Raw genomic sequence first — 21,118 nt, 5'->3', positions numbered from 1 at the left:
TTAACCAGTAATAATATTATTGACTACTCGGTGTTTGCGTGTTATGTATATTGATTGGTGAAGTTTTAGTGCTCCGGTGCATATACTATACTGAAATAATAAAAATAATGCCTAGAAAACCAATAAAGTTGTAAAAATATGGATTAAGACGGTAATATTCCATGTAAAAAACAGTCGCCAAACGGTCACCAAACGGTCGACAAACGGTCGCAAAATGGTCGCAGCGTACACGCGTGACCGAAAGCAGTGAATATTTATTATATTTTCAAAATGGCTTCTTGTATTAATTTTTTCCAGGTATACTCAAACTTTATAAACAATTAAATATGCCGTCGTACTCAGTTGCCCTCACTAAAGAAGATTAAAAAAAAATTGTAACGTGCGTACCGAGCTGCTGGGTTGTAAAGGATCGGGGATCATATTATATTATTATGGTCTTCTATAGAGCAACTAGTATTTTGCGGCATTTCACAATTGACACTTGTTGAAGTAGTCGTCATTAATATTACTATCAACATTAATTTCAGCGATCTGTACTTCTTTTGTCAAGATTTTTGTATAGATAAGTGTCTACAAATTTGTAATGTTAAAGAGAGATAAATAAAACGTAGTAGAGTAAATAATGTGTTTTTTTTGTAACCCAAACAAAATACTTGTAGATACGAGTGCGGAAAAGAGGAAAATCGATACGAGTAGCAATAAATTAATACACGAACGAAGGGAGTGTTTTCAATCGACACGAGTTGTGAATGTCCTTTTCGCACGTGTATCGTACGACGATTTTCAGTACCTAAATCTAAGCTAAGAGTTTCGACCAGACAAGAAATGAATCATTGCTTGATTTGCTCGCACTACTACGTTAAAAAAAGCAGCATCTGTAGGTACTGAAAAAAACTATCATTGCGCAACAGAAATTCTATTAATATCACAGTAAATACTCTATTTCATTTGATTCCTACTTTTATTGTGTAAAGCAACACTACACTTCATTTTTATCAATAAGAATTAAAAATTATATATTTAATACATTAAGTAACTATAAAGTGCTTATCTATTTGTATTATCATTCTGCACTTTTCTTAACTTTCCCACATTTCTATAAAATGTCGAAGAGTGCTTAAATGGTCGTCGTCGTTTATTATTATTTAATTCGCTCATATTTAAATGATTCAAAGCAACCAGTCCACAACTTCACAAGACAGTTTGAGAAACCTTCGTATTTCAGATTGTCATTTGCGGATACAGTGGTTTAGGAGCAGTTCGGTAATCAGACCTACACATGTGTGTACAAATTCTGTCAATGTCACTGTCAGAAACCGTTCTGACAGTGACAATGACAGCCACAAATTCGTCCACATGTTGTTACCGTTATGTGTGCAAACGTCGACTAATAAAGTGTCGTTAAAAGTCATTCTGACAGTGACATTGACAGCCACAAATTCGTACACATTTTGTTACCGTAACGAGTGCACACGACGACTACATTTTGTTATTGTATCAATACGGTCGCATTGTTTGCACGACGTTACCACGCGTTATGTCACATTTGACAGTTAGTTACTGATTTGAAGATTTTGCGACTGAAATGGTTGTATGGGTAGCGCGGGCGGTTAGACAATATTTCGCTCCTTATGGTGTGATAACACGGTGTGACAGGGACAGCGTAATATCAATACCACCGCGCTGTCCCTGTCACACCGACTTATATAACATTTACTTATAACAGCCAGTGTGGGCCCACCATTAGGAAACTAATACCATAACGACATCGTGACTTTCAAACTATACTTCATATCCTAATCTAAAACAAGAATGTGCCATGAAGGCCCATCCCAACGGTAACGTGCATTTTGTGAGCAAGCCTAACGCAGGTATTCATCATTCTAAATTATAATTTGCCATCGTCCGGTTAGCAACCGAATTGCCTAAACAAGCGGCTATAGCTCCAATACGAGTTCGGCGAGCCTTTCCCTTTGTTCCTAAACTCTGAAGGCGCAGGGTTTATCCCCAGGTGCGGTGGGAACTTGTTTTTTTGCCTTTTTTTGTCTCGCCGGCATGGCAAACACTCTTACCTGTTCTGTTCTGTGTACCCGAAATCTCATGCCCTTGGGGAGGCGGCGCTGGAGAGCCAGTGCTCGATATATCGATGCTTGCGTATAATAGTAGATACATTGTGCAACAAGGGGAGGAAGTTAAATATTACTAACGAGAGTAAGTTAAATCGCGACGGCTTGCCGGAGCGATTTAAAGACTCGAGTTTGTAATATTCATACTCCTCGAGTTACACACAATGTTTTTCATCACACTCGCAATGTAAAAAATATGTAAGTAAATAGATGTAAAAAACTTAAGTACGGTACAAGAAATTTCATTATTCCCTTGGAAGAACGATTTTTCTATAGATCACGCTCCGCCTGCGCGCAATAGCACATTTAAAGTGCGGGTGTGATAAAAAATAACATACCACATCGTAGGTATACTATACTTGAAACAACTTAAATTGCTAAGTCAACTTGTTTATGATAGGTACCTAAAGGTACCAACCATGCTGTCTATGTATAAAGGAAACGGGCATTCACTGTTGACGATACTGCCAAACTTTGAAGTTTTCCTCCTGATTATTGTACAAGCTTACAAGCCTATAGTACCTATATATACATGTATTATGTATATGTATAACATTTATAACTTGTAGGATCTAGCGGATTGAATGAATGTAATGAAACCTCAATATCTGGGCGACCGAGCTTCGCTCGGTTCTATTTTAATATATCACGTCTTTAGATAAAAAAAAAACTCTTATAAATACAAAAACAAAAAAAAAGACAAAAAACAAAAACTTAATTTCTGGCCGGGATTCGAAACCCTGACACCTACGATCTATCTGCGTACATTAGACCGACCTCGTGCGACTGAGCTAAGCGGAATCGATGCGCGCGCGGCGAAATTAAGGACCATATTTTATGTTTACAAATGCGAAAGAAAAACTCATGAAAACTCGAAAATTCGCGTTTTCCGGGATCTAAGGCTACGCTAGATCGATTTTTCACCCCGAAAACCCCCACAAAACAAATTTCAGCGAAATCGTTAGAGCGGTTTCCGAGATCGTCGGTATATATAAATAAATAAATAAATAAATAAATATACAAGAATTGCTCGTTTAATAGTATAAGATTCGCGACGCGCGGAGAGTAGTTTGTATCTTTTAAGTCCTAGAGGTATAAATCCTATAATAGTTACGTTATGATGATGTACAATTGTGCTAATTGTGTATTGTCATTACACACGAGGCGGTATTGTGCATGCGAGCGAAGTGAGCGCGAATAAGAGTCCCGATGTGTGTAGTGATGTAGTGATCATTGCATATGCATACGTTTTTCAACACACTCGTGAGAAAAAAAACAAAATGTATGAATAATATTGTTTTCACTGTTAGTTAGTACATCTACATTCATTTTTAGGGTTCCGTACCAAAAGGTACAAAAGGAACCCATATGGCGACGCTCTGTCCGTCTGTCTGTCTGTCTGTCACATTTCTAAATATCTCGAGAACTACTTATGCTATCGATTTGAAATTTAGAACAGTTATAAACATTTTGAACCTCTACAAGCTGATAGTACTATTAAAAAAAATAAAATTTAATTATAGAAAATGGCCAAAGTGGAAGGGGGCAAACTGTAAATGTCAAGTTACTAGGTCAAGTGGGGTATCTTTAGAAAGAGCTTAAATTGTACATATCAAAACTATTTTTATAATTTTTTTGCTGTGAAATAAAAAAAGAATTATGAAGGAAAATGTAAAAAAAAATACCCCCCAGTTTATCTCCGAAGTTTACCAACGAAAAATTATGAAATTTTTACGAAATTTTGCTTTTATGCTAAATTTTACAGGAAAAATAAAATCGATGTAGGTACCTTGGAAACTTTTTTTTTATTCACAAAAAGATTTTAACTTTCAATTTAACCACCCTTGCGGATTATATCGAACTTCAAATTATACGAGATTATACGTAAAAAAAATCTCTTTTAAATAAAGAAAAAACTGTCCAAATCGGTTGACATTATAAAGAATTATCACTGAAAAACTAACATACTAAACAGGTCGCGCAAATTAGTTAGCGAAATCACCGAGAGATGGCACTGTACCTAAAGGTAATTATAATCAAATCTTTAAAGTTATACATATAAGATACATGAGATTATTTAACTTTTGTAAGTTTGTACGGAAACGGAACCCTCGGTGGGCGAGTCCGACTCGCACTTGGCCGGTTTATTTTTTTACATTGAATAGGTAATTGCACGAAAACATGCTGAGTTTGTAACTTTGTTTGTGTTCTCCTTTTCCATGAAGTAAAGTAAAAACTTTCGGAATGAGTTTAAATTGGTACGTTCTTCATCGTTCGTTTCGACGTTTAAGGTCTGCATATTAGCAAAGATATTAGCTAGTTCGGTCCGACGGTAATTTTTTGCGCTTTATAGTTTTTTTTAACACTAACTTTCCTTAAATTCTCAAGGCTGATTATTATACATATATGCGTTAGAAAATACTGTTCATCGTCATTTCTTGACCATTTCCACCTTCCGTAACTTTTACTAGACGCTTGAAATTATCTGTAACATATCCTAATTTCTCAAGCTAAAGATAATGGAGGAAATGATAAGGATATTATGATTAATAATCATTGATTATCAATTCCTAACAGTATTTTCTAACACATATATAAATAAACCTTGAGAATTTCAGAAAAAATTGTGGTTTTTTAAACCTTCTAACAAAAACCGGACAAGAGCGTGTCGGGCCACGCTCAGTGTAGGGTTCCGTAGTTTCCGTATTTTTCTCAAAAACTACTGAACCTATCAAGTTCAAAACAATTTTCCTAGAAAGTCTTAAGGCTGCTTTAAAAAAAAAACGTCAAAATAATGTAAAATTGATAGTTTTAGTCGGTGAAATACTACACTTTCCGTTATCCAATAGATTTATTTAATTCAAGTTCCAGTTAGAGCATCTTATTATCTTGATTTTTATAAGACTGGATTTTTAAAAACTAACTCACTAAATTAATTATGATATTTTCTCTAATGCACGTTTAGAAAAACGCACGTATAGAGCTGAATCAGTCGATCTTATTTGTAAAATTTGGACAATTTTGAATATTAAAACGGGTAAATTTATAATTCGTATATCCTGTACCACAATCATTTCAGACTAGATGTTTATTTTAAGTTTTTGAAAAAGAGTAAACTAGCCTAAGGCGAATTCAATTTTTTCAGAAATTACCTAAAATTAAGTGACAATTTCTTTGAAAATCTACATCACATCGAAGTAAGTTTTGTACTAAATTAATCTGCAACGTTTACTTAAATTGCTGTTATGCCTTAGTGATTATAAATTGCTATTATTGATTTTTGCCGATTTTTTGAAAACGAGCCTTCACCGGTACAATTATTACCTGTTTTGGACATTTTCTCATATTTTGTTAGACCAAGTAGAAAAAGTCCTATAATGTGATATATATTTATAAACTACTCGCAAAGCCCTTTAATTTGATACCACACACGGTATGATCGAGCGCTCGGTTGCGATTTCACTATTTTTAACACGAAAGCCCTCTTAATAAAGTTTTATTTTAGTGATTTTTTTGATATTTTTTAAACATATGATTCAAAAGTTAGAGGGGGGGGGGACACACTTTTTTTTTCTTTAGGAGCGATTATTTCCGAAAATATTAATATTATCAAAAAACGATTTTGGGAAACCCTTATTCATTTTTAAATACCTCTCCAACAATATATCACACGTTGGGGTTGAAATGAAAAAAAAAATCAGTCCACACTTTACATGTAGGGGGGTACCCTAACAAAACATTTTTTTCCACTTTTTATTTTACCACTTTGTCGGCGTGATTGATATACATATTGGTACCAAATTTCAGCTTTCTAGTGCTAACGGTCACTGAGATTATCCGCGGACGGACGGACGGACGGACGGACGGACAGACAGACATGGCGAAACTATAAGGGTTCCTAGTTGACTACGGAACCCTAAAAAACGGCAGTCGGCCCGAACTAGCTAATAGCTATTAGTATGCAGACAATACAACTCTACATTATTCCAAAGATTCATCCTTGAGAAAATGAGGAAGGTCTGGTCTGGTGGCTCTGGGCTCTTAGTAGGTATATTACTGCACTAGTGTTATAATTAGCACATTACGTAACTAAATATGCCGGAAATTTATAGGGCTAGTAGTGTAGATATATAAAATATTTCACGATATATTATGTGCAAATATCGCATTCGCATCGTACCTAACATACTATAATTTGTTATGTACAAATACATATGTTATATACCAAAGACGAAAAAAACGTAGGTACCTCAGTACCATACAGAAAAATACCTAAAAATACTTTTGGGGTACGCTCAGCTAGATAGCGCTAATACTAATAATATTTGACATTTTAACACATATCTAGCTAAGAATATGGGCCAAATTGTCAAAACTGAGGTTCAAAAGTTGTAAGCCTGTGTCAAGAGATGGCAGTCCATGCACTGTGATTACACATTTTACTTCGACAGTCTCTCTATAATACTCGATCCTCTTTGTATGCTATGTACCTATACTAATATCTACTGTTAGTCGTAATACTGGGAGTAATACAATTGATACTGTTATTGTTACTGAATCATCGTTTGAACCTACTGTCTCTATGTGGATATAAGTACTTGTTTGGTAATACGCATACCTACTTTTATACCAGCATAATAGTAGATGCATGCGGGGGCATAAACACAAATGAGGCAAATGTTGATCAGCTGTTCATGGAATGTAGAAAAAAACGACAACAAACCGGCTACCCCGGTGGAAGCTGCGCAGGTAACAATTTATCCGTAAAATAATAATAACTAAATGCTCAGAGAAGTACCTAGTTTGTTAGATTTAAGGTTCTTGCTAAAGCTAACCATCTTTGCCCAGAAACTTAGCGCAAGTAGAAGAAACTCGTACCTGCCATTGTTAAATAACCTAACCACAAAATTAAAATTTTGAAAAACCCCCCGACTACTTAAGCTTTCAAACAAAAAACTATATCGAAATCGGTGCCACAGACAAACACACACACACACACACACACACACACACACACAGACAGACAGACACGTCAAAATTATAACACCCCGCCGATTTTGCGCCGGGGGGAAAAAAATACAAAGGTGGTAATAAAGGGTGCAATGGGGTAATTTCACAGCACAGAAATGCTCGGGTAATTTCGAAAGGGGAATCTTGATATGATGGAAATAATGGTGACTTTCGAAATTACCCCAATGCACCGTATTTCGTTTTTTTTTATTTATACCGTGTACCTACGTTATACCTAGCTGTGTATTCATATTATGTACGATATAGCTGTCGTGTCGGTCTTCCAGGGAGTATTACATTCTTTGCTATTGCGTCGATGCTTTAGTTACATGCATACGTATTTGTTAGGACTTCATATTTCGTTGAAAAGTACCCACTACACGATGTTGTCATCTGGCAAATTTCCATAATAAGGTGCCTCGATTGTGCCGGTAACAACTGAAGAACCTTGATGGAAATAGAACGCGGAGCGTGCAGCTATCTTTAGGAAACCGCACAACTATAGGTGCTTACCGAGATAAGGTGCTCCTACTCGGTTGAGACAAACCGCGATTAGGTATTGTAGATAACTTCAACGTCCGGTAGTTGTAACTAGGTATCAATAATGTACAATTCTGTATTGATAACATTCAATTTGTGTTAGTATTTTTTAAAATAGAAAAGGAGGATAATTTATTGCATGTCACAAACCAGTTATAAAGATTTTAAATAAGTATTAAGTGGTTATCCTGTACACAGCAAAACAAATAAAATAAAATAAATTTCTGGAATGCAACTTGTCTTTTAGGTAGTAAGTACCACAGAGATACATAAGAAAGAGATAAATGAAAAAAGCAACACTTGCATATTTAACCTACATGTGAGAGACCGAAACCAAAGAGGATCAAGTATTATAGAGACTGTCAAAGAAAAACATATGTAATCACAGGGCATAGACTGCCATCTCTCGACACAAGCTTAAAACTTTTAAACCTCCGTTTTGACAATTTGACCCATATTCTTAGATTGATATGTGTTAAATTGTTAAATAATAATATTAGCGCCATCTAGCTGAGCGTCCCCCAAAGGTGTAACGCCATCTAGGCCATCGTACCTATATGGTTCTGAGGTACGTTTTTTTCTTAGACTGTAGCTGTCTATACGGAGTTACATATGTCTTTGCTGAAACGGAAACAACAAACAAACGTAGAGTAGACCGACAAATAATGGTTGCAGCTCGATTAGTCAAGTTGAGTATCACAACAGCATTATACGTTAGGCATGGCATTATATAGGCAGGACCAAAAAATAAAATAAATACAATTCCCAATTCTATTTTAAAATACCTACTAGCCGTTCGATTCAACTTGGCCGTCCGGCCCTACGTGACCAGTTATAGTTTGTTATATACTAGTATTTTACTAATCGATGACCAGCTTGACCGTGCAGGATTGTCACTACCATCTTGAAGCATTGTGCTGAGCTTGGGCCAAAGTATACCAATTTCGGCTAAGTATTGTTCAAAAAAATATATTTTTTTTGTGTTTTCGACCTGACACCTATATAAAGTTCAATCTAACGATTAGCACTTGTGAAAGAATGGAGTGTTTATTTATATTTTTTGAAAGTATTTTTTCATAAATTTATATTTTGATTATGTTTTTATTTCCGCTACCCAACGGTTGACTGGTAGAGATCGCTCTTTAGCGATAAGACCGCCTGTTGTCTGCCTCTATTTATAATTATTTGTTTTGTCTCCACTGTATCTTTTGCTGAGGTGTGCCAATAAAGAGTATCCTATTTATCTATCTATCTATCTATGTATTGCAGTTTGGAGTGAGCAGCATCTTCAGCCGTGACGCCGAGCTGTCAGGAGTGTCTTCAGCGGAGGGACTCTTCGTGCAGGAGTTGGTTCAACACGTCGCGGTTCGCGTCGACAACACCGACACGTCTGCGACACAACTCTCAGGTACTTGTTACATCGTACTTGCCTAGACGTCTAGTTGGAAAGTAATGGCAAATGTATGAAGAGATCACCCGATATTGTAGGGCATTTTCGCGAAAAAAGTAAAAAATGTTTTTTTTTTCCGAAATAGGTAAATATAATGTTTTTCTTACGCAGAATCACAAGCCCTTTTCACAAGTCCTATTCGTTACTATTTTTCAAACCCAGCGGTTATAAAGTGGAAAGTATGCAAAATAATAGAACATTTTGAGACTACTTTTTTGTCTCTCGTTTTTTTTTATCCTAGATCGAAAGGGCTCGTGATTCTGAGTAGGAAAAACATAAAATGTACCTACCTTAAAAAATTTTTTGTTTGGTGATTCTTCTCGCGAAAATGCCCAGAAAGTACTAGAAACATCAGTGCACTAACTTTTTTTTCGCACCATTTTCTCTATTGTGTCATACAGTAAATTTCCAAGCTTACTACTTATAGTCAATGTTTGAAGGATTATACAAAAAAAAAGTTCATAATTAAGCGTTTAATTTACAGCATCCAACGCGGTTCAAGAGTCCCTCAAGAACATCCCATTGTCCAGCATCAAAGAGCCCCGCCGCTTCAGCGTCGACCGACCGTTCATGTTCTTCATCATCGACCGCCTCGACAACTTGGTCGTCATCGCTGGAAAAGTCATTGACCCAGAAGCACCAACGCCGTTCGAAATTTAAACAACTTATATTATTTTAAGAAACAAAAGACTTAATTTTTTATGACTATTTTCAAGTTCGATTCAGGAGTAAGCCGTTAGTCAATTGTTTGTTTATAAAACCTTTTTCTCTATTTGGAACATGATTATGTTTCGCTGTGAATTTAATGTACTGTAATTGTCTTTAATTTTAAATCTACAACAAAGCAAACCAGAAGCATTTGATAATTGAAAGTACACAGCGTAGGTTTAAGTAATTAGATTAAGATTAAGATTATTTATTTTAGTGGCAGTTGTGATCGTGATTAAGATTTTATTTATTTTTATTGAAATACAGTTTAGTTTTTATGTGCCTAACTACCCGTCCCAGTTTTTAATAAAAATAAATACCTTATTCAACAAACAGAGCTTTAAATGGCATCATACATTATTATATATTCTTATTTATTTTAGATAATTATATTAGCAAGAATTTTGTTTGCATATTTTCATTGGATTATGACATTTATGACTTATAAACATTCATTTTTTATTACTTAGGTACTTATACTTATATTTGTATTCCATGTGTTAGAACTAGAACCATGTTACATAAAATAAAATACATACATACATACATCATGGACCTAATATTATACGGACGTAACGCTCAATACTAAAAAAACTGTGATTCATTAGACTTGACACAAGCGTACACCCGTAAGGGACAGATATAGAATAATGGAGCGAATTTAAGAATCACTTTAAAAATGGCTGACAGTTTACCATAAACAACCTACGTAATTTGGGCGGATAATAAGCTTGACAAGTCACGTCCTTATTGTTTGCCACAAACTCGTTTGTGGCAGCGGCGAAAAAGTGAAACTATGACAAAGACAAAAAATAACATTTTGCTCTCTGTCACTCTTATTATAATTTGTATGTGACCATCTCGTTCGGTAGTGGTATTATTATTTGGCTGTCTAGTCTATAGTATCCTTTGTTTAAGGATTCTATCATCCACATTGACAGCTCTGTCTATGAGCTCATCCACTAATCTCCTGTCAGTCGGATCGAGGCGCCCGTGGCGAAAATATCTAAAGAAAAATAAGAAAATATGCCTACATGCGTTGTCAAACTGTGTAAAAATGACACCTATCGAAAGAAAAAAATACGGAGTAACTTTTCATGCGTAAATTAATACGTTATCAAGTTATTATACGTAAAATCACAATATTCATTAATGTTCATAATCATAAACCAACAAATTGCAAAACAAGAATGTGACCAGTATTTTTTTAAATAGTGTTTGCACACGGTGCACAGAGTCATTATTATTTGTTAAAAACAAGATATTTCTAAGTTTCAAGTGAAATAATTAATTTTTGATAAATTAAATGAAGAATTGATTTTCTTTTGACCTGAATTATAATTATTTTGATTTTAAATCGTGTTTGCATATCGCTAACCGTCTGCCATTGCTGGCTTGAAGGTTCCGCCACCAAGCCATAAAATATAATTAAATAAAATCCGCCATTGTAGGGTCACAGCCGGTCTTCAGTGAGGCTCTCTCTGTTTCTATTACTACTCTATGACATACATAAAAACGCCTGTATCCCATAAGGGGTAGGCAGAGCGCATGCAACTACTAAAGCGTCAGTGCCACTTTTGGCAAATAAGGAGTTGAAAGAAAACGAAACTGTGATACTTAGTACAAATTAATTATGCCTATTATGAACATTACATTTTATAATGAAATGCCCTTTTATTTAAAAAATAAACTGGTCAAATCACAACTTCAAATAAACGAAGTTTGCCGCATTATTATTTAGAAATGTAACATTTAAGTTATTAAAATAATCTTTCATTAGGTATTTAATACATTATTTGACGCTTGACATTATACCTACAGTGATCTACTCAAGATGTACAAATTAGTTTTGTGAGAGAAAAGACGGTAGACGATACCCGATGTGAAGAGACTGACGAGTTTTATGAAGCTACCCGACATAAATCATCTTCAGTTTAAACACGGCGAATAACGGTCACGCTGGCCGTGACTCGTGCCTGCAGGTTATAGTGCAATAACATTTATAAAACAAGAATAAGATAACCAAACAACAAGTGTTCATAGAAGCTGTGTAAGGTGATTTCACTGAAGTCGAATATGGATAAATACCAAGACAAAGAAAATGTAAAAGCGAAAACAAGGATTCCTTTACCATTGGCACCCCTGCCAGCTCTGCCAAACCACTTGCTTAAAAAAATAAGCGAGAGACCCCCATTGAATACATTAGCTGGCCCTAATGGACTCAGTCAAAATGTGCCCTCTAGTTTGCTTTGCGTGGCTGGACCAAGCAATGCAAAAAACAAAAGCATCGTGGATAGACTGAAAAGTCCTTTTCAAATTGACACAAAATTCGTAACAGTGCAACGGGGATGTGAATATTTGGACTTTAATTTTGTTGCTTACCAAGATGATAAGCGAAGAGTTTCAGAGCCAACTGTCATTACTGTTAGCAGTGATGAAGAAAATGAATCAAATGAAAAGGAAATATATTTCACTGATAAAGACAGCCTTGCTAATAAGAGGCGGATGTCAGCAAGCACTCCGGCCCTTAACACATTAGTTCCAGCCAGGGTGAAGAATATCAAGCGAAGCTTAAAGAGACCTCATAGTAGGGAACTGCAAGGGTTAACGCCGCTGGAAAATCGGGAAAAGGTGGATGATAGAGTGAAACGGAGACTGAATTTCAATCAGACAGTTAGAGAGAGGATGCAGACACCTGATTTATGTACGTAGCATAACCTAATCACAAAATTAATATTAAAAAAAAAAAAACCCCGACCGCGATATAGTGGACCGATTTCCATGAGACATGGCTAAGAACACTCCCGACTAATTCAGCTTTCAAACAAAAAAAAACTAAATCTAAATCGGTTTATCCGTTTGGGAGCTACGATGTCACAGACAGAAACACACACAGACAGACAGACAGACACGTCAAATGTATAACACCCCGTCGTTTTTGCGTCGGGGGTTAAAAATGATTAATAACAATTTTTTTTAAACTTTTTCCTATTTAGATCATTTGGATTTCTATTAAAATCATATTGTGTTATTTTATTTACAGCACTGAAATCATACATGGCTAATATGGACAGAGATTACGCAGGTGAAATTCTATCATATCTTCTACAAGCCGAGAGGAAAACAGCGGCGCTCCCGCGGGTGAAGAGTGAGACGAGAGCTTGCGTTATCAACTGGCTGATGAAAATAAATGTATGTGTCATATAATTTCCTATCTTTATACTCGTACTGCAGATGTTATGATGCATCATTTTCAAATACAATGAGCCCGATAGGGACATGTTATAAACCTAAATATGTAAATGCAATGTACTAAGAAAACGTGACCAGCACCGGTAGCATGGTCGCGCGATAGACGATAAAATATCAGGCCGTCCCTATCGCACTATTAGTAAGTGCGATAGGGACGGCCAGATGTTTTATCATTTATCGCGCGACCATAATTGCCTGCCAGGGTACGTAGCCGAATGACACAAACGCTCACGAAACGGTCACGAAACGAAACACTCGTAGATATCTATCTCTATCGCTCTTGCGTATGGGCGCGACAGATCCAGACTACCTTTAGCGGCGTTTCGTTTTCGTTTTGCGTCGCAGAAATGCCATTCGGCTACGGCAAGTGGGCAGGCCTCCAGTTGGCCGCGGCTGTAAACGAACCAGCGTCCATTGCTATCGCGGTGCTGATTCAGATTTACACATCTTGTGATGGTTTTGATTTTATTTTGATATGACTAAAATATCGATCTTGGTGATTATGATTAGTGTAATATGGATTGAATTATTTGCTCCAAAATCAAGATTAACGCTAAACACCAAAATGATCTTCAAGGTCTTAATAAAGCTATATTATAATGTTGTCTTCGGTTACCGCGATAGTTACTCATGAAATAAAACTATGGAAACGGATTTAAAGGTCGGGATGAATTTTAAATTCATTATACGCGATTTAATCCGTTTCCATAGTTTTATTTCTATATCAAATGATTAAATTAGATATTTGATAAATAATCCATTTTGTAGTTAAAACTACGAACCTATTATTGTTTGACGAGTAACTAAGTTCGAGTTTACTTCCATAATGATATTGTCATTGACAATCGAATTCAACCTAGGGCGTAGACGGCAACCCAGCCACCATTCAAACTGCGGTGTGGTACCTGGACGCCGTGCTGGCCACCGGCAACGTGACGCTAGAGAATATGCAGCTAGTGGCCGCAGCAGCGTACTGGATAGCGACCAAGCACCACGGCCCGCTGACTCCTGCGTCCAAGCTTGTCAAATACGCCAACCATGCCTTTACGCACCAGAGGCTGTTGGAAGCGGAGAAAGTAATATTGGCTAGATTGGTATGTACCTATACTACATATATACTTCTGAAAAACAGAACCCTTATAGGACCAGTTTCTTGATCATGGGCATAAGACGCTGGAGAACATACAACTGATTCTCGCGGCGGCCTACTGGATTGTGACCAAGCCCCACGGGCCGCTGACTCCTGCGTCCAAGCTTGTCAAATACGCCAACCACACGCCAACCATGCCTTTACGCACCAGAGGCTACTGTATCATTACCATGAGTTTACGCAGTCGATACTCGCTAGCGTCTGCGTAAAAGATTTCTATGGAGAATAGTACAGCGCCGTCGGCGGTCACTCGTGGAACTAAAAATCGGCAGTATGAGTTCAACGCTAGCGATTACTTTTCGATAGGTATTTTACTTAGCTCGCTAGCGACTACGTTTGTAACGGCTGCCTATAGAAATCGGTACCATGACTCACATTTTTGACATACGCTATCGAGCAATACGTTATCGACTGTAGTAATCTATTTCACTGGCATTTTGGAGCGTGAAATCTTATTAGAACTCGCGTTAAAGTATATTTTCTTATCATTATTTATGGAAATAATGTCAAAAAGGCATTATTTGGGATATGCTAGCGAAGATTGCCTAGGTATATGACGTAAACAAAAAAATAAGCCGAATATGAGAAGCTAAGGTCACTTGACTCGCAGAGGTCATCATTGTGCCTGTTAATACAAAGGCAAAGGGTACTTAAAATATAATAGAATAGAATAGAATAAACATATAGAATACTTTGTTAGCCACTTGAAACTAAAATATTTCATCATAATAAACTAGGGCGACTGTAGTACCTATAGTTTAAAGTAATTATATACATAATTGAAATGCCTATTTAAAGTAGATATGTACTTACTTTTGCATAAAGTCGACTAGTAGTCGAAACTGTGAAATACTGGTACGCATTTTAGTTCACGATAAGAAACACAAGATCACAGAACAGCAGTAAGCAGCCGGAGGACGCATCGGATACTTCAGCACTCAAACACTCACTCAAAATAAACTTAAGTTGAGAACTGTTGAACATTGATTGACATTATTTTATTAATTTAATGTAAGTAGTTTTTAAAAAACAATATTGTTCATTGTACCATTATAAGCTTACTTCAATAAATAATATTTTTACTTGATTGGCAAACTAACCAATACTAATACAAGAACCCGCTAACACTTAACATAATAATACTGTTTCATGACGTTTTAAATTAGCAGGGTTATGTTTACATTTTTTAAATATCGTCCTATTCCGTTGTTTCAGTGTAGTGAAAAAGAGATAGGGTTCTAATGTGAAGTTAGGCGCGCCACTCCAAGGCCAATCCCTATCGAAACGTTAACTACACGATGGATCGAGCTTACGTTAGCGAGTATAGTAAGCGAGTGATTGACTCATGGTACCAGTTGTATAGAAATCTATTCGAACCGCGTTTAGACGCTAGCGAGCGTAGTAACGTAATGTATGTTTTCGATAGCAACTCATGGTAATGCTACTGGAAGCGGAGAAAGTCATATTGGCTAGATTGGTATGTATCCTGTTTTTTAGGGTTCCGTAGTCAACTAGGAACCCTTATAGTTTCGCCATGTCTGTCTGTCCGTCCGTCCGTCCGTCCGTCCGTCCGTCCGCGGATAATCTCAGTAACCGTTAGCACTAGAAAGCTGAAATTTGGTACCAAGATGTATATCAATCACGCCAACAAAGTGCAAAAATAAAAAATGGAAAAAAATGTTTTATTAGGGTACCCCCCCTACATGTAAAGTGGGGGCTGATATTTTTTTTCATTCCAACCCCAACGTGTGATATATTGTTGGATAGGTATTTAAAAATGAATAAAGGTTTACTAAGATTGTTTTTTGATAATATTAATATTTTCGGAAATAATCGCTCCTAAAGGAAAAAAAAGTGCGTCCCCCCCCCTCTAACTTTTGAACCATGTGTTTAAAAAATATGAAAAAAATCACAAAAGTAGAACTTTATAAGGACTTTCTAGGAAAATTATTTTGAACTTGATAGGTTCAGTAGTTTTTGAGAAAAATACGGAAAACTACGGAACCCTACACTGAGCGTGGCCCGACACGCTCTTGGCCGGTTTTTTATGAGTTCCGTGAAGTTTGTTTGATCAGTGTTCTGAAAAGGTTGCAAGTTAAAATCTGTTTTTGTTAATGGATTTTAATTTTTCAAATAATACAAAAAAAAATACCTTTCTCACTGACGTAATGCACTAAACCCTGATCCGTCCTTAACACAACATCAACAAACGTCACCTTATTTTATCAGTTTATTATAGTTATAAAATGTACTCTTTGTTTTGTACAGAAATTTCCTCTCCTACCAGTAGTGCCCCAAGACTACATCTGGTACTTCGCGTGGTGGTGCAACCATGAGCGGCCCGGCGAGATCGAGGTGGCCACCACGTTCCTCTGCCTCTGCGGGCTGATGGTGAACAAGAGCCTCTGCTCGGAGTACCCGTCCGTCGTGGCCGCAGCTTCCGTGAGGAATGCACTGTTGTTGCTGAAGAAGAAGGAGCTGATACCGACACTACAGAAATGTCCAGCGTAAGTGGAAATTCATATTTTTCTATCATGATCACCTTAAACTATAATCTGGCACATACGAGATACCAAAATAATTATGGATCGGTCTAAAATGATTAAATTAATGATTATTTAAAACAGTGAGTAGGTATTCATGGAAGAATATATACAGCTGTTAAACCATTTGAACTCAACATGGTAGGGAATCCCCTTGTTGATGTTGGAGGGGATCCCCTTAAATGACGAGGGCTTCACTTTACGCATTATCGCCGAAAAAGGAAATTTAATGTGTGTTTATCAGCGTTTCGCCTCACTGTGGCAACCTTTAAAGTTTATGTAAATTGTTGATACTATAAATTATTTGAATATTTGTAGGGTGCTAAATCTAGGACTTTAATTTAATTTTATAAGACTCGGTTGAGTTGGCTGAAAGTAGTCGCTCAAGACCGTAACATAAAGTGAATTGTTCTGAGAGCCCTATGTCCCTATAAAGGATAACAGAAATGTATCATCATAGGGTACCTACCAGTAAAGTTGTAGCAATTGTCTTATTCGTCTATTTTTCCTTTGGTTTTAGATACGTAGCAGCCGAAAAAAAGGCCGCGAACTTATCGCACATATGTGCCATCCTCCGCCACGCGGTGCGCGTAGTGGGCGCAAAGAACTACAGCTCATATTCCTCATTTCATGCTCAGTTGTTCATATTCGAGCAGTACGGAATGCCGCCCAAGTATATCGCGCAGACCATCGTGAGCTCGGCCAACGAGCTCGCTGTCATGGACACTAGGAGTACCGCTGTCATATTTTGAAGGGTTCACCGGGTGGGCCCTGTAACAAAAGCCAAAAATTTTGCTGTAGGCTCCTTAAACTGACCAACATTTGTTCAGCGACTTTCAAAAATGTTGAAGTCTTAATTTATATTATTTTCATACAAAATAAATATTATCTTCACGTAATTACGCCATTATTGTTGTCATTGTCGTTGTCTGTCACGCTCTAGACAAAATTAGTAATACATTACCTCTTAGTAAAAACTTTCTTAAGGGTAATAAAATCAAAATACACGTTATTTTTAAAAGTCGCAGAACAAATGTTGGTCTGTGGAGTATACTAGTAGGCTACAGTTATTTTTCTTGCTTTTGTTACAGGGCGCACTCTTGTGGAATGAACTGCACTTGTATTTATGGTTAAAGATTTACTTTTATCCGTAACATCGCTCTCATACATATTAAACATGAATGATTAGACATGTCTCTAAATGGTTATTCAATTAATGTTAATTAGTTTGTTTTTAATTAGTCATTCTCGGTAGGTAGTAATTTAATTCAAACATTTTGCTAAATTAATTAATTCGTTGTTTGGTGAAAAAATATACTTATTGTTTTTTCATTGTTCAAAATCATTCTACACAACATATTTAAAAATGATGTAATATTTAAATATAAAACTCGTAATGCATAGATCCGCTGTTGGAATTAACAAAACTAAATCTATCTTACTCTAACAAGTATATTGTTATACTTTCTCTCTCATACATGTAAACTATTGAATAAAAAACAACAGCCCATAGTTCCTAATCTTAAGGACTTCGTTTGTACTTTAGTCGCTTGGTAGCTATTAATAGGAGCACACCTTGCCTTACTATATTGCGATAATATATTTGAACTCTTATAAATCGCAATGTGTCTTTTAATTAATTGCCCCAAATCTAATAGGTTATGGGCCCAGACACATTTAACAGACTTTTGAAAATAGTGTTGTGAGATTCGGACCATTTAAGTGATGTTAATGTGATTGTGAACAATTTAACCATTCAACGGAACATTAATCCCTTTGTGGTGAAAAGCTAAGTACGCGGAAGTTACACATTTGAAATTTTGAAGTCGTTCAATCATTTTAATGGCATTTATGAAAGACCCGTTAAAATTGGATCAAGACAAGCGGTAGAATGTCTAACCAAGTTGAAGATGCAGCTGACTTATGTCGACGAAGAAGTTCGCAAACTGATAACAGTGATAACGCTGGAAATTACGAGTAAGTTTGAATAAACTTGAGTGAGAATACTAAATACTTACTCAAAGATGTACATTGTACATGAACACAACATGAAAATCCACGTTGACTTATTTTACCTGACGCCTGCGCTATATTGGGACCAATTTTTAATACGACCATCAAACCGATAACAAAGGAATCTTAAACGCCGACAACGTACTTACAACACGCAGCGCTAAACGATTAATCTGCTACTATACCTCATATAGAATATCATAAAAATATATCATAAAAAATTCATCCAAAAATATTTTTAAACTTAATGTGATCTCATCGCAGTACGAGTTCGATGAGCAATTCTTCAGAGTAACATAGAACATAAATAATTGTTACATACATGAGCAAGAAACATCATTGTGACCAGATAAGACTATCGACTATGGAACCCTCAACGTGCAACATATGCGCACACACGTACTTGGTAACGTATGTGGTATTTTTTTTTTTTTATAACGGCGAGATGTTAGTGCTACGTAGCTCTCTGTCTACCTTGAGCATGCTGACACCACCTCTATATGATGACAGTCATACCATCAAATCCAACAATGGCATTGGCTTACACAGTGAGTGTAAGGTTTGGTACTTCAATAAAGTTGCTTAAGGCAATTGCGAGTTTAATGGACTTTATATGTCTCTAGGTTAACTAATAGAAGGGTATTGGTTTGTGTGAAAAATACTATATTAGTTATATTAATTGATTGTTTTATGATGTTCATGGGGACTTACTAACTACCTATAGGGACCATACCACCTATAGGTACTTACTATATGTACAGATGCTGACAAATATACTTCAAAATATTTTCTTCGGTTACCGCGACAGTTACTCATGCAATTTATTATAGTTATATCTATGTCTCATAGTTTTAAAATAAATAAATAAATATTGGGGACATTAAACAGATCGACTTAGCCCCAAACTAAGCAAAGCTTGTACTATGGGTGCTGCGCGACGATATACATACTTAAATAGATAAAATACATAACTATGGACAAACGGATTATTTCGCGTATACTAGGGGTCGGTTGCACCAAACCGTCTGACACCGTTAAAGCGCTCGTAAAATTTTATTGTATGTATGTCTGTCAAATGTGGTTGATGCAACTGGCCCTAAATGAAATGTATTTGAACTATCGAGTTATTAGTTTTTATCTAAGAAGTTAGTAGAATTAAAGTCGCATGAGAAGACAAAGGTAATATAATAATGACTTGTGGGCGGCACAATAACCAATACCCGTGGTGATTTTTACTAATAATAATGACACTCAAACCTCACACCTGGCTTCCCTTTGACATGGACAAACCTTTTGTTTGAAAAGTTCCGCGAAAGATGTAGCCGCGCTGTTTTACAAATAATTAGTTAAGAATGGTATATTTTTTTTAATTATTTTGGAGGGAACCACCTTGAAGTGAATATGTATCCATAGTCCTGGTCCTTAACTTGCGCTAGTCGGATAGGGTGTGACAAAAAGCATGAGACTTGATATGTATATAGGTAACTTACAAACACAACAGAAAAAAATAAAAGTACGCAGACGCCGAGGTGTCAATGTTTCCCCTCTTTTCCCTCATTTTATATCACCATTTTCAGGTTTTTTATATTGTTATGAAAACCGTGAAAGCTATAATCACGATATTTAGGAAAAGTATATTCTCCATAAAATTTTCTACAATACTGTCTTTTAAAGTAGGTGTCTTTTAAGGTGGGTAGGTAGGCTTTTAACTCATCATTTTCAAATTATGCTTAAGTCCCCCGCATAATATTTGTTTTTAACTACTAGTGGGATGAGTAGGGGTAGCACTATCGACTGTTAGTAATATACTTTAAATGGAAGTATTGTAGAGAATTTCATGGTACTTCTCCTAGACATCTTTCTGGTAAGTACCTACTCGTAATATTTACTTACCAAAACCTTTAGTAGTTTTCGTGAAAATTTAAAAACGCTAAAAATGGGAGATAATAGTGGGGGGAAGAGATTGACTCCTCAGCGTGTTTCTACTTCTATTTATTCTTATGAACGTCAAAGCTATGTGCATCCCAAGTTTCATGCTTTCTGACATCATACTAATTTAGGCCACTGAAAACGCGTACTCTATATAATAATGCCTAAAATGTAAAACATGGAAAAAATCGAGCAGTTAAAATTTGTCCCCCAGTCACAATTGCTCCGCTGTCCCTTTTTCATTTTAGTTATTAAGGTTTTATCATTTTTGGTTCTTTAAACTGATTTTAATATTCGCTTGAACCGAGAACGCGAACATTCACCAAGCATCACTATACGTCGAGAACGGATCGGACCCGCGGGTTTTTAGAGTCCGTCGATCCGGACACACGGACTA

The 21,118-nt window shown here is 36.3% G+C and overlaps 2 protein-coding genes across 2 annotated transcripts; both read left to right on the top strand.

The window, feature by feature from the left end:
• The first annotated feature begins 1,819 nt into the window (after positions 1-1,819).
• LOC125241760 (serine protease inhibitor-like) lies at positions 1,820-10,082 on the top strand. Its single transcript, XM_048150376.1, has 3 exons — positions 1,820-1,852; positions 8,946-9,084; positions 9,611-10,082. Exons 1-3 carry the CDS (start codon positions 1,820-1,822, stop codon positions 9,784-9,786), a joined length of 348 nt encoding a protein of 115 aa, XP_048006333.1. The 3' UTR covers positions 9,787-10,082.
• Positions 10,083-11,517: 1,435 nt separating this feature from the next.
• LOC125241678 lies at positions 11,518-17,870 on the top strand. The gene is made up of 5 exons (XM_048150256.1): positions 11,518-12,538; positions 12,878-13,026; positions 13,947-14,180; positions 16,505-16,743; positions 17,300-17,870. The coding sequence occupies exons 1-5, from the start codon at positions 11,911-11,913 to the stop codon at positions 17,529-17,531; spliced, it is 1,482 nt and encodes a 493-aa protein (XP_048006213.1). The 5' UTR covers positions 11,518-11,910; the 3' UTR covers positions 17,532-17,870.
• Positions 17,871-21,118: the final 3,248 nt, after the last annotated feature.

The sequence above is a fragment of the Leguminivora glycinivorella genome, chromosome Z (genome assembly GCF_023078275.1).
Source record: "Leguminivora glycinivorella isolate SPB_JAAS2020 chromosome Z, LegGlyc_1.1, whole genome shotgun sequence".
In the NCBI taxonomy this organism is placed as follows: Eukaryota; Metazoa; Arthropoda; class Insecta; order Lepidoptera; family Tortricidae; genus Leguminivora; species Leguminivora glycinivorella.
Note: the sequence above shows the minus strand (reverse complement) of the source record. Positions and strands in the feature narration are given on the sequence as shown.

What these genes read in the sequence shown, in the direction of transcription:
- LOC125241760 (XM_048150376.1), top strand. Translation starts at nt 1,820, where the DNA reads ATGAAGGCCCATCCCAACGGTAACGTGCATTTT. An exon ending in CCAACGGTAACGTGCATTTT is followed by an intron (nt 1,853 to 8,945) that starts GTGAGCAAGCCT and finishes TATGTATTGCAG; the next exon opens with TTTGGAGTGAGCAGCATCTT. An exon ending in GTCTGCGACACAACTCTCAG is followed by an intron (nt 9,085 to 9,610) that starts GTACTTGTTACA and finishes TTTAATTTACAG; the next exon opens with CATCCAACGCGGTTCAAGAG.
- LOC125241678 (XM_048150256.1), top strand. Translation starts at nt 11,911, where the DNA reads ATGGATAAATACCAAGACAAAGAAAATGTAAAAGCGAAAACAAGGATT. An exon ending in ACTGGCTGATGAAAATAAAT is followed by an intron (nt 13,027 to 13,946) that starts GTATGTGTCATA and finishes AATTCAACCTAG; the next exon opens with GGCGTAGACGGCAACCCAGC. An exon ending in ACACTACAGAAATGTCCAGC is followed by an intron (nt 16,744 to 17,299) that starts GTAAGTGGAAAT and finishes CTTTGGTTTTAG; the next exon opens with ATACGTAGCAGCCGAAAAAA.